This window comes from Hemitrygon akajei, chromosome 3 (assembly GCF_048418815.1).
Source record: "Hemitrygon akajei chromosome 3, sHemAka1.3, whole genome shotgun sequence".
NCBI lineage: Eukaryota > Metazoa > Chordata > Chondrichthyes > Myliobatiformes > Dasyatidae > Hemitrygon > Hemitrygon akajei.
Window position 1 is genome coordinate 65,810,636 of NC_133126.1, and position 21,373 is coordinate 65,832,008.

General features: G+C 37.5%; 1 protein-coding gene across 2 annotated transcripts in view; it reads right to left on the bottom strand.

Moving 5' to 3' along the window:
• Positions 1–2,586: 2,586 nt before the first annotated feature.
• arhgap5 (Rho GTPase activating protein 5) overlaps positions 2,587–21,373 on the bottom strand; it is a 71,232-nt gene continuing 52,445 nt past the window's right edge. For both annotated transcript variants that reach the window (XM_073040046.1, XM_073040048.1), the window contains exons 5-7: positions 12,136–12,267; positions 9,451–9,556; positions 2,587–4,920 (exon numbers count right to left, since the gene is read on the bottom strand). In XM_073040046.1, coding sequence (XP_072896147.1) covers positions 4,608–4,920; positions 9,451–9,556; positions 12,136–12,267 — 551 coding nt within the window. In that variant the 3' untranslated portion in view covers positions 2,587–4,607. The remainder of the gene's footprint in view (positions 4,921–9,450; positions 9,557–12,135; positions 12,268–21,373) is intronic.

Here is a 21,373-nt window from a genome sequence, read left to right on the forward strand (position 1 = left end):
GAAATTCTGAGAATGATTGTAATGGAGAAAAAAGTAATTTTGTGTACGCTACACTTAGAAAAGGGGTTTTCAGAAACTGACCTGCATTTTGTTCTATTTCTTAATCACACTTCTCCACAATATACTAACTGCCATGTGGTATTCAGTGTCATTTCTCAACATAAGGCAATCAGTACGAATGGTTTTCTAGCAGATTAGAAAATGCAGATCTCACATTTTTTCCTGAATCAGTGTTTTATCAGTATGGCAAATATGTCAGACTATGTTTATTCCTCAAGTACAAACTCAATTTCTGGAATATATTCCAACTGATTAAATACCATCTGAAAAAAGGACCTTTAACTGTTCACTGTATATGTCAATTAATTTGACCAAACTAAATTGGAAGGAGATGCTGACAGAGATGACAGCAAAGCAGTAATGGTGAGAGTTTCTGGGGAAAATGAGGAAGGTGCAGGATAGATGCATTCCAAAAATGAAGAAATACCCAAATAGCAAAATAGTACAACCATGGCTGACACAGGAAGTCAAAGCTAATGTAAGAGAGGGCATACAACCAAGCAAAATTAGTGGGAAGATAGAGGATTGGGAAGCTTTTAAAAACCTGGAGAGCAACTAAAAGAATAATTAGAAGGGAAAAGATGAAATATGAAAGCAAGCTAGCAAACAATATCAAAATGGATAGTAAAAGCTTCTTCAAGTATGAAAAAAATAAAAGATGAGAGTAGGTATAAATGAGGTCAGAGAATAATGGGGGACAAGTAAATGGCAGATAAACTGAATGAGTATTTTGCATCAGTCTTCACTGTGGACAACACTAGCAGTGTGCCAGATATTGAAGGCTGAGGGAAGAAAAGTGAGTGCAGTTACTATTACAAGGGAGAAGATGCTCAAAAAGCTGAAAAACCGAAGGGTACATAAGACACCCTGACCAGATGAACTACACCCTAGGGTTCTGAAAGAGATAGTGGTAGAAATTGAGGAGGCATTAGTAATGACCTTTCAAAAATCATTGGACTCTGGCATGGTGCCAGAGGACTGGAAAATTGCAAATGTTACTCCACTCTTTAAGAAAGGAGGAAGGCAGCAAAAAGTAAATTATAAGACCAGTTAGCCTGACCTCAGTGGTTGGGAAGATGTTGGAATCAATTGTTAAGGCTGAGGTTATAGTGTACTTGGTGATACAGGACAAGATAGTATAAAGTCAGCATCATTTTCTTAAGGGAAATCTTGCCTGACAAACCTGTTGGAATTCTTTGAAGAGATGACAAGTAGGATAGATAAAGAGGATGCAGGCAGTGGTGTATATTTGGACTTTAAGAAGGCCTTTGACAAGGTGCGTCACGTGAGGGTGCTTACTAAATTAAGAGCCCATGGTATTACAGGAAAGTTGCTGGCATGGATGGAGCATTAGCTGATTAGTAGGAGGCAGTGAGTGGGAATAAGAGTATCCTTTTCTGGTGGGCTGCCACTAACTAGTGGTGTTCTGCTAGGGTCGGTGTTGGGACCGCTTCTTTTTATGCTATACATCAATGATTTAGATGATGGAATAGATGACTTTGTTGCCATATATTGCAGATGATACGAAGATTGGAGGAGGGGCAGGTAGTGTTGAGGAAACAGGTAGGCTGCAGAAGGACTTGGATTAGGAGAATGGCCAAGAAGTGGCTAATGAAATACAATGTTGTAAACTGCATGGTCATGCACTTTGGTAGAAGAAATAAATATGCAGACTATTTTCTAAACAGGGAGAAAATTCAAAAATCTGAGATGCAAAGTGACTTGGGAGTCCTTGTGCAGAACATCCTAAAGGTTAACTTGCAGGTTGAGTCAGTGGTGAGGAAGGCAAATGCAACATTAGTATTCATTTCAAGAGGTCTTGAATATAAGAGCAGGGATGTGATGCTGAGGCTTTATAAGGCACTGGTGAGGCCTCACCCTGTGTATTGTGAACAGTTTTGGGTTCCTTATCTAAGAAAAAATGTGCTGACATTGGAGAGGATTCACAGGAGGTTCACAAGGATGATTCTGGAAATGAAAGAGATTTCATATGAGGAATGTTTGATGGCTATGAGCATGTACTTGCTGGAATTTAGAATGATGAAGGGGGGAAGGGAAGGATCTTATTGAAACCTTTTGAGTGTTGAAAGGCGTAGACAGAGTAGATGTGGAAAGGATATTTCCCATGATGAAGTTTAGGACAAAAGGGCACCGCCTCAGGATAGAGAGGTGCCCATTTAAAACAAAGATGTGAAAAAATTTCTTCAGCCAGAGGGTGATGAATTTGTTACTACAGGCAGCTGTGGAGGCCAGATCATTGGATGTATTTAAGGCAGAGCTTGATAGGTTCTTGATTGGACACGGCATCAAAGGTTACTGGCAGAAGACTGGGGAGTGGGGCTGAGGAGAAGAAGAAATGGTGGAGCAGCCTCAATGGGCCAAATAGCCTAATTCTGCCCCTATGTCTTATGGTCATAATTTGCTGTCACATGTTTAATCAATCTGTGAAGAAATATCACTAACTCTTATTGTCCACTATATCATTCAATTGAATCTATCCAAAAGGCACTAAACTTACCATGTTCATAGAATCAATATTTCTTTATTATTTCATGGTAAGCTTTGATTCTAAAACAAAGCATTCAAATGAAGCTAAATTCCAGCTCTTTATTTTCACTTATCCCACTACAATAAAAAAACAGGATTCAATATCATCCAAATTAGTAAATTGAAGCAACAATGAGCATTGATTTAACATAATATAGTATTTTTAAGTAACAGACATACCTCTTCAGACAAAAATAAAAAGGATGTTTCCATTGTTTGAGTTGACAATTAACATTGTTGTCAGCAATCCAGGAACTGGTATTACTTAAACATTGCAAGGAGTTGAAATAGACTTGCTTGCCAATGTTACAGTTAGAAAACAATTAAGGAAAATGGATCACAAACTCTTAAGATTTGCTTCTCAAATGATTTATTTACTATAATACATTGCAGATGATGTCAAAATCTTAAGAGTTTTCAAACCAGTCCCACTGAGCAAATAACAACACAGAGCAATTGAGTTATTTTCATTGTTAACTAGCACCCAACCCTACACAAAACAAATACTAGCAGCAGAATGTGTACCAACTGATTAATAATTTTCTGAAAGGAAATTATCTGCAATGTTTGACAGTTTATGAACTGAAGTAGAATTGATGCACTCATACAGCTAGCTTCCCCAAGTTCACATCATTCAGCTCACCAATTTATTTTACAGTGAGATTTTATGAAAACTTACAACACAATGAAATAAACAAAAAGTTTACTAAAAGCAGAATCATTTTACATCAAATAGGTACCGATTCAAAAGAAAATGGTGCTTTTAAAATAAGATATTGCTCCACATATGTAGTTTGCACAAAAACTAAAACAAATCTAAATAAGTTTCAGTAGAAGGTACCACAAGTAGTAATATGAATACAAGTTTGACAAAATTATAAACTGTTGTGTGTAATTGGCAATACCGAAAATATTTATTGCTATGTTAGCAATATTCGACAGGTTACTTGCTAGGGTCACATTAAAATGAGTTAACAGAAAAAGTCATACTTAAAGCTATTTAATACACCATCTTTATTGCAAACACAACATGTGAAAGCTGTATAATTGAAAATTATGGAAAGATTTACAATCTCTTATGAAAAATGACTTTTATGTACACCAGATATTCTTCCGCTCCATCCCATAGAGGAAATGTATTTCTAAAAATGTGTAGGATAAGGTACAAGACCAACCAGGAATTAAACACATGCATTACTTTCCAACAATTAAGGATACTATAAAACGTTTACATTTTATCCTTTAAATGAAACAAATGTAATAAGACATAAAACTGCAGTAATTTTACGCTCAGTTTCTGTTTTCTTCTGAACTGATCCTTGTGCTGTTGGTCATTAAAATAAGTGGATTCTTCCCATAACAAAGAACTACCACAGCTCTATTACCAGTAAACATAAGGTGCAGTAGACATCATGTCTTTTACACAGCACCTGGCAATTTTTCTTAAAACTACATTTTCAGAAGCAGTGCAAATGTTGGGAGGCTGCTATAATGACAGTATTTCCATCTACCCACCCACACAAATTTGTCAAGGACACGAACACAATGACTTTCAAAACAGCACAAATAAAAAGTCAAATCCAGTCAAACAGATGAGTTTTTTTTAACATTGTTGGCTGAGAAATATATTTGACTTCATTTTATACAATTTAGTGTATACATAAACTCTTATTCACAACTGTCAAAAAGTTTGTGAAGGAAACAACCACTATAGAATCCACATAAATTCTCAAGATTGCTTTTCTTTCATGCAGCAAGTGGAATGTATTTATTGCAGCCAGTTTGTTTTGTAGACAGTGATTTCAGAAATCCCATTAATATGCACACCTAAATTTGTTTCCTTTGGAAAGTGAGGAATGCTGGACTGATTTTAAAGCAATGCTGCTATTGTAGCTTGCAAATGCATAACCTTTTGAGGTTTTCAACATGTTGGAAACTGGACTTAAAATACCCAGTTTAGTAATAATGTCTTATAGTAATAACATTAGTTCCTATTTTGCTCATATAACATTAAGTTGATCTGTTTGCATCTCCGATGGGAACGACTGAGGTGTTGGCTGTGGTGGTGGTGGCAATGATGGCAGTGGTAACAACGGTTCTACCAACTGACCTGTACAAGGTGCCCCAGGAGGGTTGAATGTCTCTACAATATCCCCATTGTAAAAGAGGAACTGGCATTGTTGAATAAACGTCTCAATTGCAGACTGATTAACTGCAGCATTGGTAAGAGCATCTGGTCTCAAGAACGTAGGCCAAAAACAAATGGCTAGATTATCTGCCACCATCCGATTTGTTTTGCTCTGTTGACTAACTCTGCAACATAACAAATGCACAAGTACAAGTCAGATTAGTTTTCAGATTAAATAGATAACTAATACTTCAACCTAAGTTCTTCAAGCAGATTTTTTGTTTTCCAGATTCCAATATCTGCAGTCTCTTGTGTCTCGACAATAAACTTAGGTTTCCAACAGCAATCATATTTGCCTTTGTAATGGTTTTAAACATTCAACATTCGTAATTAATTTTCTAAGCATTGTCCTTAATTTCAATTACCTTGGTATTTTAGAAAGGATCCAATAAATTTCATATTAAAGGCAATTTTTTTTTTTAAACTCAACTGTATAACTGAATCCAGTAATTGTACAGGCCAACAGAAACATAAATACTATTCCGTAACACTTGTTTAAGTCCTTTTATACAGATCAGAGCCAGTAATTACAGAAGCTATAGCAGAGATATTATTCAAAAATATTGGATGTGGAAAATAAAACAAAATTTTGAAAACACTAAGGTGAACAGGTACATATTTAGCACCCATGTTGTCAAATGAAACATGGAATAACAGAAGCTTGTCTACATAAATCCATTTACAATGTAAAGTATATGTAAACATTGAAGTAGCTTCAGCATGTGGTGTCCCCATTACCTCTAGTATCCATAAGACCATAAGACAAAGAAGTAGAATTAGGCCATTCAGCCTATCAAGTCTGTTCCACCAATCCATAATGGCTGATTTAATATCCCTCTCAACCCTTTTCTCCTGCCCTCTCCTCGTAACCCTTGATACCCCTACTAATCAAGAAACTATCAATCAATGCTTTAAATATGCCCAATGACTTGGCTTCCACAGCCTTCTGTGGCAATGACTTCCACAGATACACCATCTTCTGGCTAAAGAAATCCCTCTGTTCTAAAGGGACATCCCTCTATTCTGAGGGTGTGCCCTCTGATCCTAGACTCACCCAGTAGAGGAAACATTCTCTCTATTATCATGCTGGACTTGCAGTGGAAATTCAGTTCATGCATTAATGCATTTCCCACTGCACTTATGGGTGAAGCCAGTTGGAAGACATTCTGGACAAAAGTAAGTAGGATAACATTTGTATTCAGTCTTCATTTCTTACCTGGAGCTGTAAGGTATCATTGGAATCCTCAAATCTGCTGTTCTATACCATTATTATCTAAAGCCAATCTTTCCAGAAAGCTGAATTTAGTATCATAATCAAGCCAAGTGTGCACACATTGTAACTGCCCTTTACTGTGTTTATAACATTGCTCTGAATTCTTTTGGGTTTTGATACACTATTTGGATCACCAATAAATCATTCGTAGTATAGATTTAAAATATGGTGAAAATAGATCTTTTTTTTTTACTATTGTATTATTACCAAACAATTAATTTCATTGGACCCTGGTGTATAACACTACCGACTGATCTGAGTCTGAACTGCTGAGATGTAGCAATAAATTAAATTTAGAAAAATTAAACTGTTTTGAATCTGCAGGTAACGATTTCCATCTGAGCAACAGAAATTATTCAAAACCTTTTCATTTTCAGTACTGGAACAAATTTGTTTCCATCAGTTTGTTGTTAAAAAATTAATTCACTTTCTAAAGCTACTACCTACTTGTTTAGAGCAGTCACCTCCGCATTTTGTAATTATCCAAGTCTTCAGTTAAAATTTCATGTAACATTGGTTCACTGAAGATTGAGCATAAGATTCTTGTGCAGATTTTCTCTTTGGTGGAAATTAAAACCACAAAAAAGATACTAATGGCAATTTGTAAAATACTTGACAGATTGGGGATAATATATTCTGTAAGGATGGAGTGAAGCATAGAATGAATCATGAGTTATTAAGTTTAAGAAATACCCTCCTTTTGAAGTTTCCATCCATTTAGCATTGGGAGCCAAAACAATTACTGCATTTTGGATTTGGGGGGAAAAATGGTCAAAAAGTTTTGTGCATGTTTTACAGCACTGAATCATCTGCACTACAAATGATTCAGTCAAGGGTGAAAGAAATGTGATTCAACAAAAATACTTGCTATTTCAGGTATTGGACTCTACTCACATCCTGGTTCACAGCCTAAGAACTATTAGATAGACACACATTTTCCTATTTCATAAATAAAATCAGTTTTTCCAAATGTGAAAGTATAATGTCAGCATGCCAAATAAGTGAATTAGGCATTAGCTGTAACTCGCTGTTCCCCACTGGCACCCAAGGTTACAGCGTGATTCCCCTTGCAATGGAATAATAGCATATTTCAAAATCCTGCTTGGATACCAATTATTAGCGTCAATTCCTCTTTAAAATTTATGCAAGATGATATAACCTGTTGCCAGACACTGAGATGAGATGAATTAGGTTTTTCTGATTCACGTTCATACAAATGCTTATATCAATTTGTTATCTATAAAAAAATCCCTTAATTGAATTTTAAATATTTGCAGATATCCACAAGTTCAAACTAAGGTATGCAATGCCCAATTAGTTAGTATTATAAATATGCAACAACTACAATACAGATTGCTGGACAGACAAAGGGTTGAACAGAAATTTGATCAATCCTTTCCCATCTTTCATGTTGCCTCTTTACACCAAGGCAATGTATCTCAAGAGAGTTCCAGGTCTTGCATGCAACTGAAAATTCTTTACTGTTGCTACAGCAACCCAGTGCTACTTGGTAATTCATAATGAAGGATGGATATTCCAGATGTTTTATAGACCATGCATGCGTATACATAAGCAAAAGATAGATGCCAATTAATTTTGGCTGCACAAACCATTCACTTTTACCCCAGCAGCAAAAGGATTATTTACCACATAGTTTTAGTGTTAGTTATTTCAAAAATATTATTGTTTTGAGAATACGGACTTTAAGTAAGAATTTAAACAATAATGGGATATGCACAAGTAGTTTACATAGATCATCCATGAGGAAAGCACATAGTTCTTTATCAGTTATTTGATAATGGCGGTGGGGTCAGAGAAATGCAGTAAACAAGTTATAATTACATTACAATTAGAAAACCATTACTATTTTCCAACTGGTGCTTTCTTATTACTGAGTAACACGGCTGAATAACTGAGTGGGAGGATCTCAGTAGGTCAAGCAACATCTATGGAGGGAAATTAACAGTCAATATTTTGGACCTAGATACTTCATCTGATTGGAACGGAAGGGAACAGGTGCCAGGAAAAAAAAAGGCTGACAGAATGGTTCCCCTAATCCACATTAGGTTTCAATGATGTAGAGGAGGGCGCACCAGATGCAATGACTTGCATGCACTGCCTCACCTGGAAGAACTGTATCAGGCCTTGAATGTGGTGAGGGGGGAGGTGTAGAGGCAGGTGCATCACAGTGGCAGGTATAAGTGCCAGGAGAGAGATCAGTAGGGAGGGAATAAAGACATCACTTTGGAGTAAAGAGCCTGAAAATGTTATGGAGTATGCATTCTCCACTACATACTGGAAAAGAATACCTCAAAATATTTCCTTCCAACTTCCTAATTTGGGCACATAACTATAATCATCAGGAAAACACAGACATGTCAAGGATGGAGTTGGGTTCAAAACATTCATCCAGAACACTGTGGAACTCCTTGTTATATTATTGAGTTTAGAAGAACAGTGGGGGCAGTGGGATGGAGATCTTACTGAAACCCATCAAATATTGAAAGACCCAGATAGTGGATGTTGAGAGGACGTTTCCAATAGTGGGGGGAGTCTAGGAGCAGAGGGCACAGCCTCAGAATATAAAACATACACGTGGAATAGAAATGAGGAGGTATTTATTTTTGCCAGAGAGATGAATCTGTGGAATTCTTTACGAATGGTTGTGGAGGCCAAGTCATCAGGTCTATTCAAAGTGGAGGTTGAAAGGTTCTTGAGTAGTAAGGGTGTCAAAGTTACAGGGATAAGGAAGGACAATGGGGTTGAGAAGGAAAATAAAGCAGCCATGATGGAATGGTGGAGAAAACTCGATAGGCTGAATGGCATGTCTGCTACACTTTATGGTCTTATTATAAATGAATAATAAAGATTTTCCAATCAAATTGTCGACAAGCAATTAGAGCAAAATAATTACTCCATTCACCATTATGCAAATTGAGAGTCAACGCTCAAAAAAAAATTTTAGAACAGAGATAAGAAATTTTTTGAGCCAGAGTGGTGAATTTGTGGAATTCATTGCCACAGGCAGCTGTGGAGGCCAAGTCTTTATGTACTGTATATTTAAGGCAGAGGCTGCTAGATTCTTGATTGGTCAGGACATGAAGGGGTGCAAGGGGAGAGAAGGCAGGAGATTGAGGCTGAGGGGAAAAATGGATCAGCCACGATGAAATGGCAGAGCAGACTCGATGGGCCAAATGGCCTAACTCTGCTCCCATATCTTATGGTCTTATACAGTTGCAATTCTTATCATGCTCCCACGATAAGGATACAATTTACTTCTCAAACAGAGGAAAGTTAAATTCTTATAAGGGTTGCATGTTGATTCTGACATCTATACTACAAAACTAACTTCAATGATCACTTAAGTAGACTTTTGACCTACCTGTTGAGATGGGTAATGATATACTTGAAAACCTCATAATTTACCGCAGGAAATTTTTTCAATAATTCCTTAAACCCGTTCAGTTTTTCTGACAAATCAACCAGTCCTGCAAGATTAAAAAAAATCTTTATACAGCTTCACCATTTACTGCTAACTTCTTCAGCAAATATAATAAATATGCAATCAGTCAATTCTAAGATAAAATTTTATTGGTGCTTTCAATTTTTGGGCAAAGAGTAGATAAGCAACCAACTGTACAACTCTTGCCTAGCAACATTTTTATTCCATCAATCTATTCCTCATGCATCAAGACAATTTATATGCAGAGTCTCGATAAGACTCTGTGAGGTACATTCTAACCTTCTTGCCTGCCTGATAACGCTGGAACTGGAATCAAGCAATTTACATGCTAGAAAAGATGCCCTGTACAAGGCAAATGAAAATCCTTGCTACTTAAAAGACGAATACAGTCGTCCCTCGTTATCCGCGAGTTCCACATGCGCGAATTCAACCAACCGCGGATCTGGAAAACCCGTAAGTGCTCTTCCAGCACTCGTTGTTTGAGCATTGTTTGCCTCGTGTCCTGTTCCATCACTACTTTGCTTCTGTGAAAAAATGGCTCTTAAAAAGCAATTACTAGGTCAAAACAAATTCCTCAAAGGCTAAGTACAGTGCTATCTCTCGCCGAATGTGTGGCTAGAGGACATGTCACAGAAGCATATCCCTGTTGAAGGCCAAATTATACGTGAAAAAGCTCTTAGTCTCTATGAGCACTACTGTGATGGGGTTAAAGAGAGCGAGAGAAAAGAGCTTAAGGCTAGTAAGGGATGGCTGGCTGGCTACATAAAGTGCTACAGCCTCAAGAACGTAAAGATCACGGGAGAATCGGCATCCCAGAGGAGCTAAGAAACTCATAAAAAGAAAGGCTACCTTGCAAGATTTGTTTGATGATACATGGAAAAAGAAGAAACAGCTTCCTATAACAATGTTTCTAACTAAAGCATCTGCAATTCCGAATTCTTGACGTTCAACGCTTGAAGATCCTCAGTCCTCAACCTCCACAGTTCCTGACTTTAGTATTACTGAGCCTCCGCCAAAGCCTCATTCCCTAAACAAGACAGTGTAACAACTACTGTACAGATATTACAAGTTTTACTCGTTGTTTGATCATTGTTTGCCTCGCGTCTCATTCGTTCCCTGCTTGTCTTGTGAGCGAACATGTACAGTTTTTTTCTTGACAATATTCCCTAAACAAGACAGTGTAACAACTATTTACATAGCATTTCCATTGTATTAGGTGTTATAAGTTCTGTAATCTAGAGATGATTAAAAGTTTTACTTGTTGTTTGATCATTGTTTGCCTTGCCGCTTGTGTCATGAGCGAGAGGAACATGTACAGTTTTTTTTCTTATCAATATTCTCTAAACATTACAGTACAGGCAGTCCCTGGGTTACATACGAGTTCCGTTCCTGGGTCCATCTTTAAGTTGGATTTGTACGCAAGTCGGAACAAGTACATCCGGTACTATTTAGCATCAGTTAGTCAAACGTTTGTCTTAGTATATAGTACATATTTTACCTTTCTATGCATATAAAACACTTAAGAAACGTATGTATTCCAATAATTAAACCACTGCGTTGCTTAGTAATAACTGTAGCTTTCATCAGGGCAGGGCCTTTCACATGCTCCATTATTCTCACTTTATCCCTTATCCTTTAAAATTGTTCCAATCGTTGACCGACTGTAGCCTAACGCTTTTCCAATGACTGATGGCGTTTCACCGCTTTCCAAACGCTTTATTATTTCCACTTTATTTTCAATCGCAATTGCTTCCTGTCAATGGAACAGAAACACTGCGGGCGTTGCATCCCAACCTGCACCGGCTCCCGAGGTCCGCTGGGTTCTAAGGACCACAGCATTAAATTTCCCAGGTCTGCACTGAGACAGTTTAAATGGAACAAGTGGGGGCTGTGCTGGGTTTGGGTATTTGATCCTCCACAATATTCTGAGTGGGAATTTAAACTGGAGGTGGCAGTGGTTTTTTTTACGAGGTCGAGTTGCGAGCTCGACATCAACCCGGCACGGGAGCGGTCTGTCACTAAATTGAACTTGGGAACCTCCGTTCTCTAGCCCAGCGCTGATCTGACTGCGTCACCAGCCGACTGGAATGGGGGGAGGGGGGGGGGCGCGGGGTCAGGGTGAATCTTACTAAGAACAATTTAAGCCAAATACAAAGTTAAACACTCAACACAGTGTCAACAGCAACGACTTCAAATGGTGGACGGCGTCGCGATCCGACTTAAAATGGCGGACACGTTCTCCTTCCTTGGTTCGTAAGTACGAGTTGTCCGTAAGTCGGATGTTTGCAATTCAGGGACTACCTGTATACCAATTATTTACATAACATTTACATTGTATTAGGTGTTATAAGTAATCTAGGGATGATTTAAAGTATACGGGAAGATGTGCGTAGGTCCAAATACTACGCCATTTTATATAAGGGACTTGAGCATCTACGGATTTTTGTATCTGCAGGAGATCCCGGAACCAATCCCTCGCGGATAAGGAGGGCTGACTGTATATACAATGACTAAAATGTGAAACTTTCAGAGAACAACAGTTAAATTTTTCAAAATAAGTCAACTTCATTTGCTTAAAAGAATAAAAACTATCACTTTACTTACTAGCTGCTTCCAACAACTCTGAATGCAAATTATAAGGAATTAGTGGTTCAGGCAAATCAGAAAAGAAAGCTTTAAGGGCTCCTGCCACAGCATTAACAGTCACATCCATTGCAACAAGGTCAATATTGTGATCTAAATGGCAGAGAAAACAGGGAGAAAAGTGGCTCATGTTATTATACAATGCAATTATATATGGCATAAGTAAATGACAATTTCACATTAACGTGCAACTTGTACATAATCAAGATATTTATTTTAACTTTAAAATAAAGATATAAAGTTCTTCAGTGAATATTAAGGTGAACATAAATTTTCATTTCCTGAGAATCTAAGATATAAGCAACATCATCTGTAAGCAGTTGAAGTGAAATATACAGAAAAGCGATCCTCACTGATGGTGGAGATCAGCAATACAAGTAAAAACACTGCAATATTCAAAATCAATATAAGCATTCAAAAGTCTCATGTCAGTTCCTCAAATAAATGATTTAAACTGAGATTAAAATAATGGATTTAATAGGAACCATGGTACCAAAGAGGGATAGATGATATAGTTTTAGATTATTAATTGAAAGATGTAGTAAATGGAAAACACAAGGTTACACTTTTAGCATAACCCCATTTAAGCCCTTGAAATATTACACTATCCTCAAACGATGCTCATTTAAAATCAGTTAACGTGTCAAGTGAGAGAAAATAAAATTAAAATTTTATCACCAAGCAATAATGCAACCCCAAAGTGGATAACAACCCCATAACACAAAATCACTGAGCTAATTTCTTTGGATTTTGATGGTGCAAATTTATGTAATAATTAGGAGAGATTTGTTTCCCAGGGAAAATACACAGAGAAGTAAAGTTTTGGGCTTAATAACAGAATAATGGATAGGGATTGATACAAGAAATATAATCAGAAATCAATTTGACTTTTGCTTCAGATGTACAGAATTTGTTTATTTTTATTTAGAGATACATTGCGGAACAGGCATTTCTGGCCCAATGTGCCACACCGCCCAGCACCCCACCAATTTAACATGAGCCTAATCACTGGACAATTTATAATGACCAATTAACCTACTAACAGGTACCTCTTGGGCTGTGGGAGGAAAGCAGAGTACCCAGAGGAAACACATGCACTCAAGGGAAGGATGCACAAAATTCCTAATGAGGACACCAGAATTTAACTCTAAACTCCGACGCTCGAGCTGTAATAGTGTCACGCTAACTACTACGTTACCATGATGCGTGTTGTGGTATACAAGTACATAATTACAATCATACTGGAATAAAACTGTACTGATGTTTACAGGGATGACAAATGTAAGATGTACCTCCTAGAATTAATGCTTATACTTACATCTCTGAAAGGCTTCCTGCTCTGACAAATATTGCTTTAATTACATCATGCAGACTGGCAACTGTACAGTGGCTATTGAAATTGTGTGCATTTGTGCACATTTTATGCAAATCACAATAGTGAAGTAACTGATTTACTGCGACTAAATTTGTCTTCACTGCTCAGTAAGTAAATCTACCCACTTAACTTTGATTTAATTAAAATTGTGGCAATTTCTATAATTAATGAACCAACTGATGGATTAACACCTAAATTTTTGTCACGTGGTCTACAGAATTATCAACTACTTAACCATATTGTTTCTGAAATAATTCTACAGTTGAATTTAAGATATTAAAAATAGTTTAGCTATAATTTGATAATTCACACATTCAAAATATTTTCATGACTTTTAAAAATAATTTCTGAAATGTTACAAAAAAGATACAATATACTCCTAATTATGTAAAATTCAACCCAACAACCATGAAAATGGTTAGAAAGATGATGCAAACAGCATAAATTAAGCATAAATAGTACAGCACAGGAAGATGCCCTTCAAAATACAACGTTGTTCAAAGTACATTTATTGTCAATGTATACGATATACAACATTGAGATTTGTCTTCTTACTGGCAAGCACAAAACAAATACAATAGAAGCCATTAAAAAACACCACATAACAAAGACTGTCAAACATCTAATGTGCGAAAAAGAACAAATCATGCAAACAACAAAAAGTAAACAAGTAACATGCAAACCATGAACCAGAGTCCCCGAGTTAGCTCATCATTGCAGCAGGCCCAGGAGCGATGGCTGCAGGCCACAGGTACGGTCAATTCAGCGCTGATGTGAGTGGATCGAGGAGCTTGAAGGCTACAGGCCACAGCTGCAGAGTCAGTACAGCACTCAGAAGAAAACCTCACGGAGTGAACTGAACAATGGTATGTCCTTCGCCATCGGCCTTAACCTTTCTAATCTGGCTCAGTACTTAAACTGGTCAAATATCGGCTCATTTTTTGCTCTCAGACCTGGGACCTGCTGATTCAATCTAACTCCAAATCCACTCCAACAATGGCCACCACAGCCGTACCTGTATCCTCAAGAGTCCAATTCGCTGAATCCTTCAGGATACCGCAAAAATGCCAAGTCATACAGACGGCTGAAAAGCACAACTTCCAAAGGAAAATTACAGGCTGCAGTTTGCATTGATTATAGTCCGGAAAAAGTGTAATTAACAGAATAGTTACTAGTTTTGTTTGCTGCCTGCAAACGTCACCATGTCGTGCTAGCACCATCTTTAAGCCAAATTAATTAAATTAGTGATCAAATGCTCAATTAAACTAATCCCTTTTGCCTGTACAATGTCCATCTCTTTCCATTTCACTCACATTTCAAGAGCCTCATCTTCACCTCTGTCATATTTTGCTCCACCGCCAACCCAGGCAGCACATTGCAGGCACCCACCACTGTGTTTTTAAACTTTCCCCTTCACCTTAAATGCATGCCCTTTGGTATTAGTATTTTCCCCCCAGTGTTGAAATACCTGAAGTGTCCACTCTTATGTCTCTCAAAATCTTATAAACCTCTTTCAGATCTCCCCTCAGTCTTCGCTTCTCCAGAAAAAAACAACCCAAGTTCATCCACCTTCTCCTTGTCCTCTCATCCAGGTAGCATCCTGATAAACCTCTACAGCACCTTTTCCAAAGGCATTCGCACATCATTCTGATAATGAAGCAACAGAACTAAATCTGATGCTGCCTAACTAGAATTTCATAAAGATGTAACAGGTCTTCCTAATTCCTAAATTTCAATTCCTTAACTAATAAAGGCAAGCATGCCATATGCCTCCCTTTACCACCCAATCAATCGGTGTAGCCATTTTCAGGGAGCTACGAGGTTGGACCCCAAAACCCCTCTGCAGTTCAATACTGTTAAGGGTCTTGCTCAAGACTCTATGTTTGATCTTCCAAAGTGCAACATTTCACATTTTGCCAGGTTAAAATGAATCTGCCATTTCTGCCCCCTATAGCCTACAGTATCCTCTATCAACTTTCTATGTTATCCATAAACGATCAATCTTTGTATCTCTGTAAAAATACTAGCCATTTTTATTCAGGTTATTTCTGTGTCATATCAACAGCAAAGTAGTCAGCATGGATCCCTGCGGAACACCACGTGTCAAAGACCTCCAGACCACCTAGTTCCATTGACCACTACACTCTGTCTTCTCTGGGTAAGCCAATTATGAATCCAATTCTGTTTCAATCTGTTTTATTCTGTTATTGAAAATAATAAATGGGAGTTACAAAAGCTGTTTATTATGGATTAGAGGATGCACTGGAGAACGAGTTGATTTGCCATTTGTCAAAATTTCCAATTTCAACTACACAATAGAATGACAATCAGAATTATCCCTGCCATCAGAATGGGAAACAAAAAAAATTAAAATGACATTCTTACCAATTTAATCTTGGGATTCTAACAGCAGATTTGCAGTTATAACCAACTTGACAATTGACATTCCATCTCTTTCATGATGGTCTGTTTGAAATTTTCATCTTTTAACATTTATTATTAAACTCTTGTTTACAACAATGGGATGAAAACTTGCTTTGCATGTAAGTAGGTTTCATAAAAAGTGATGGGTGGCCAACAATTAATATGTAATTGGTTTATTATTGTCACATGCTCTGATATAGTGAAAAAAATTTTGTCTTCCATGTCATATGTACAGATAATTTTAAAACCCAAGTACATTAAGAAATACAAGGGAAAGGGAATAGCAGGACAATAAATACTGGGTGGCTCAGTAGCATAGTGTTTAGCATAATACTACTGCAACACCTCAATTCTGCCATTGTCAATAAGGAGTTTGGACACGACTGCGTGGGTTTCTTCTGGGGCTTCAGTTTCCTCCCACACTCCAGAGAAATTGGTCACATGGGTATAATTGGATGGCACGGGCTCATCATCCAGAAGGGCCATTAGCAAGCAGTAGTTCATAAATAGTGTTACAGTTAGAGAAAGTGCAGTGCAGGTGAACAATAAGGCTCAAAGGTCATGTCAAGGTAAATCAGAAGGTCAAGAGTTCATCATTATCATACAAGTGGGTCCATTTAATAGTCTTACCACAAAATTGGGGCTGTTCATGGCCATGACACAGCTTTTGATTTTTTTTTTTAAATTTTCTCTCACATGCTGTGAAAACTGGGATATTTATATAAAAAAAACAAGATTATTCATTTGATATGGGTCCCATTTTAATTTTATAACTTGCAAAAGCAGGCAAATACAGTATGATACATTTACATGTCAAAATACTAAGTTGCACCAACTTATGTTCTTCTAACTTTGTTATATAGTGTGCTTATCAAAAATTCCTTCACATTAGATACATTTCAAAGATCTTCAGACTATTTTTTAGGCCAGGCAAGAATTGGGTCCAAGTGAATTTAGAGTAATTGTTTCCCAAAGGCCAAGTTCTCAACAATCCTAAAGCTTTGCTGCTGTGACCACTTTGTAAAGTATGGTGAGACACAAATGGTGATTAAGACCACCTTGATTCATTCTGAGAATGTGTACTGTCATAAAGCTTTTCATTGTTTCCAAATCTAATGATTAGTTATAACTCCTACTCCTCCATCTAAATACACCACTATGCAACTGGATGTTGGACTTCCTAACCAACAGACCTCAATTAATCAGGATATACAATCACTCCTCCCCCTCCCAATCATCCTCAACATAGGTGACCCCCCCCCCCCCACCCCGCCAGGGCTGTGTGCTGAATCCACTGCTGTACACTCTGCTCACACATGACTGAATGACCAAACACCCAAGGCTCATCAAACAGTGATGAGATGGCCTACAAAGAAGAGGTGGAAGAGCTCAAAGCCTGGTGCCAGGCAAATAACCTCTTCCTCAATGTCAACCAGACAAAGGTGATGGTTATTGACTTCAGAAGAACTTGCACTGCTCACACTCCTTTACATTAGCAGCAGCGAGCAGTTTCAAACTCCTGGGAGGGCACATCTCATGGTCTCTGAAAGCATTCTGCACAATCAGGAAAGCTCACCAGTGCCTCTACTTTCTGAGGAGGCTCAAGAGCTGAATTATGTACATCTATATTCACGCCATTCTACAAATGCACAGTAGAGATCCTAACAAGCTGCATCACTCCTTGGTATGGAAGCTGCACTGTGGCGGACAGAAAGGCTCTACAATGGGCAGTCAAAACTGCCCAATGCATCACTGACATCAGCCTACCCACCATCAAGGACACATATACAGAAAAGGGCCAGCAACATCATTAATGATCCCACCCATCCTACTCATGGGCTGCCTGTCCCACTCCCATCAGGAAGGAGGCTACATAACATCCTCACCAGGACCTCCAAACTCAGAAACAGTTATTTTCCTCAAGCAGGAAGGCTGATCAACACCATCTATCAACTTGCCCCTCCAAAACTCCAAACCCTCCACCACCACTACTATATCATTTCCTGTCAATTTAGACATTTATGTGTCTAGCATCACTTCATGGACATACAATGTACACAAGCTTTCATATTTATTATGCTTATTATGCTATTTTTATTATTGTGTTCTTTATCTTATTGTGTTCCTTTTTGTGCTATATCAAATCTAGAGTAACAATCTTGAATACTGAGCAACAATTGAAAACTATTAAAATAAACACTGGAGTCATCAGCTAAGATGATGAATGCATTGCTGATTGGCACTCAGACCCACATTTAATTGAGTGCCCAGGGACAGAGGGAAGGTTGGTTGCATCGTATCTACCTCTAGCACTTTCCTTAATTCTGCAAAAGTTAAGAATATACTTAATGTGCACATTATAGTTAACTGGCAGTCATCTGCAAGCAATGTTCAAGCAAGAAGAATACATTTCTTAAGACTTAATAACCAACAGGAAGAAGTAGGTTGTATTATCAATATGAAAATGATTAATCAACATGATTAAAGCTGATCTAATCTTGGCCTCAATTCAGCTTTCCTGCCTGCCACCAATCCCCTTCAATTTTAAAAGCCATAAGCTCCAAATGCAACTTTTTCCCGACACCTGCTTACGTAGGCAATTTCAAAGATAGCCAATCTTCAGAAGAAATTCCTCCTCATCCAGTCTTAAATGTGAAATCCTCATTCTGCACCCCCTAGTTCTTCCTAAAGGGCAAATATCCACTCGGTATCTACTTATTAAGCCTCCTTGCGATTTATTGTTTCAACAGTATCACACATTATTCTTCTGAACTACAATAAATAACATTTCCAAGTATTCAACCTTTCCTCATCAGATATCCCCTTCACTCAAACAATATTTCCCTGACCAGCCTCTAATGCGATTCATGGTGTCATGCAGCCTAATATATATTCCAACCAAGGTGCATATCTGAGCTCGGACAATTTTCCTCATTTGGCCCATATCCCTCTAAACCCTTTCTATCCATGAACCTGTTCAAAGGCCTTTTAAACATTGTAATTACATTCAGTTCTACAACTTTATCTGGTAGCTTATTCTATGTACCAATTACAGTGTCTGGAAAATGTTGCCTTCTCAGACCCCTTTCAAATTTTGTCTTGTCAACCTTATATTTTTTGTCTTTTTAACTCCACTATCCTGGGAAAAACACTGTGACCATCCACTTTATCTAAGCCCCTGATATAAACATCTATAATATCAATCCTAGCTTAATCACATTCTTATTAGTTTCATCACCAACTTGCAGTATTTCCTTGCATTACCTCATGCAGATAACTATTTGTATATACCTGCTGAAAGAAGACGATCAAACTTGTATGCTGCCCTCCAAGTGTGATCTCATTCTACATGTTTGTCCATTTTCCCACCCTGTAGCTATTCCATTTTACTCATTGGCCAGATTACCTTGTTTAAAGCTTCTTCTCATGGTTACCCTTGTTTTATGCTAGACAGTCCGACTCCCACACCCTTCCTACAGCTTAAACTTCTTTTGCCTTCTTCCTAGTTCTGATGAAGGATCTTCAACTTGAAATGTTGGCTCTGTTTCTCTTCCCACAGATGCTGCCTGACTTTGTTTTTAATTTAGATTTCCAACATTTGCAGCATTTTTGATTTTCACATGATACTATTTTGGCTTGTTAAAGGTATTTCACAATTTCAAAGTGATATTGCAGAAATAACTGCAATAACATCATTAAAGCGGGCTTAGTAGGGATTCTAGTGGTGCCAGGCTGCCAGATTTTCCAGACTATTCCAAGATAGTTTTAGTTCAATTTTTTAAACAAAATGTAACATGGCAATATAATAAATTTTCCAATGAACATGTTAAGTTTAAGGGGGTGCATGGGAACCAGGGACCTCCTGGAGTTTAAAGGGAACTCAATGATCAGTACCTGCTGAGCCACAGCCACTGTGATTTTCAAACCACTTGATAATGTACTTCCTTAAAATTCCATCTTTTTTCCTTACTTTGATCAATCCAAACAATTCTCCCCTTTGAATGCTCTTTGACCATTCAAACCTGTTTTCTTATTTTTAAAATGTAAATTAGTTGTAATATTTTGCAATAGCTAACATATTAGGACATTTGTTTCCTTCAGTTAGCACTGCAATCATTTTACCTTTTCTTTAATTGAAGCACGTAAATTTTATTACAAAACTGGGAACTTAGGGTACTGTCTCTATGTCTAATCACTTCAGTTACAGCTAAATGAGACATTTTAAACTGATTTGCATCACATCCCATAAATAAAGATGAAGTTATCATTGCCAGTATTGAACCAGCAATAAGAGCTCACAAATGAACTTCATCTTCTTGTAGTTCACCTTTAAAGCCATCCTTTATGCTGCAGCCTGGAAGGAATTGTTGACAAACTATTTGATTACGCAGACCAACATTCACTAACAGACACAGTTAAAAATGAACTGTAAAATCATTACATTTTCTTCTGTCACTCAAGTTCAACAGTGTTAGATTCAATTATGTATTTGTTAGTCCAGGTTTATTACTTATCCTTACCAGAGCTCTGACTGATTTTTTTCTGTTTAAAAATGAAACTTACATATTAAATGTTAATTAAGACATTTTTGTTCATCATAGTTTAAAAGCTTTATACTCCAATATAACAATTTATCCAATTAAGAAGTCTCAGGATTGAAAATGCTCTCAAGTAAGTTAACTTAAATCTAGCTGGAACAATTGCATCAGTGTACTTGTTAGTTACAAGAAAATCATAAACTGAAAAATATTTCATGCAGGTAAATAAATCTATAGTGCTTAGCTTCAATTGGCTTTTTATTATTTGAAAGATATTTATCTGGTTTAGATATATCTAGCACGTCTCTAGTCAACAAAAACAAACTGTTGGAGGAATTCAGTGGGTCACACAAAGAGGTAGTCTACGTTTTGGGTTGAGACCATGCACAAGTGTGTAGGTAAATCTTTCCTACCAAAGACACAGAGTGAGTCTTCACATACCAGATTTGTCAAACAACAAACATGTTTGCATGAAACACTCCTCAATAACTTTCAATATATCATCTTCCTTCACTGTAGAAGTAGTTCTTTAGATCTGACCATGCCATTGGACTGTGAATATTAAGTACCTAATGGATATTGTTTTTAAACTGGAAATGTTCAATAACACTGAGTTATATATTGACATTCTGTGCAAGTAAAGCAGAAACAGTAAGAGTCAAAAGTGAACCCCAAAAAGGATTGAAACACAAGGCTCCAAATACGAGAAATTCTGTAGATGCTGGGAGTCCAAAGCAACACACACAAAAGACTCAACAGGCCAGGCAGCATCTACGGAAAAGAGTAAACAGTCAACATTTTGGGCTAGGACCCTTCGTCAGGACTCTGGGCACCTCCATACCGGTGACACTAACATTGCCAA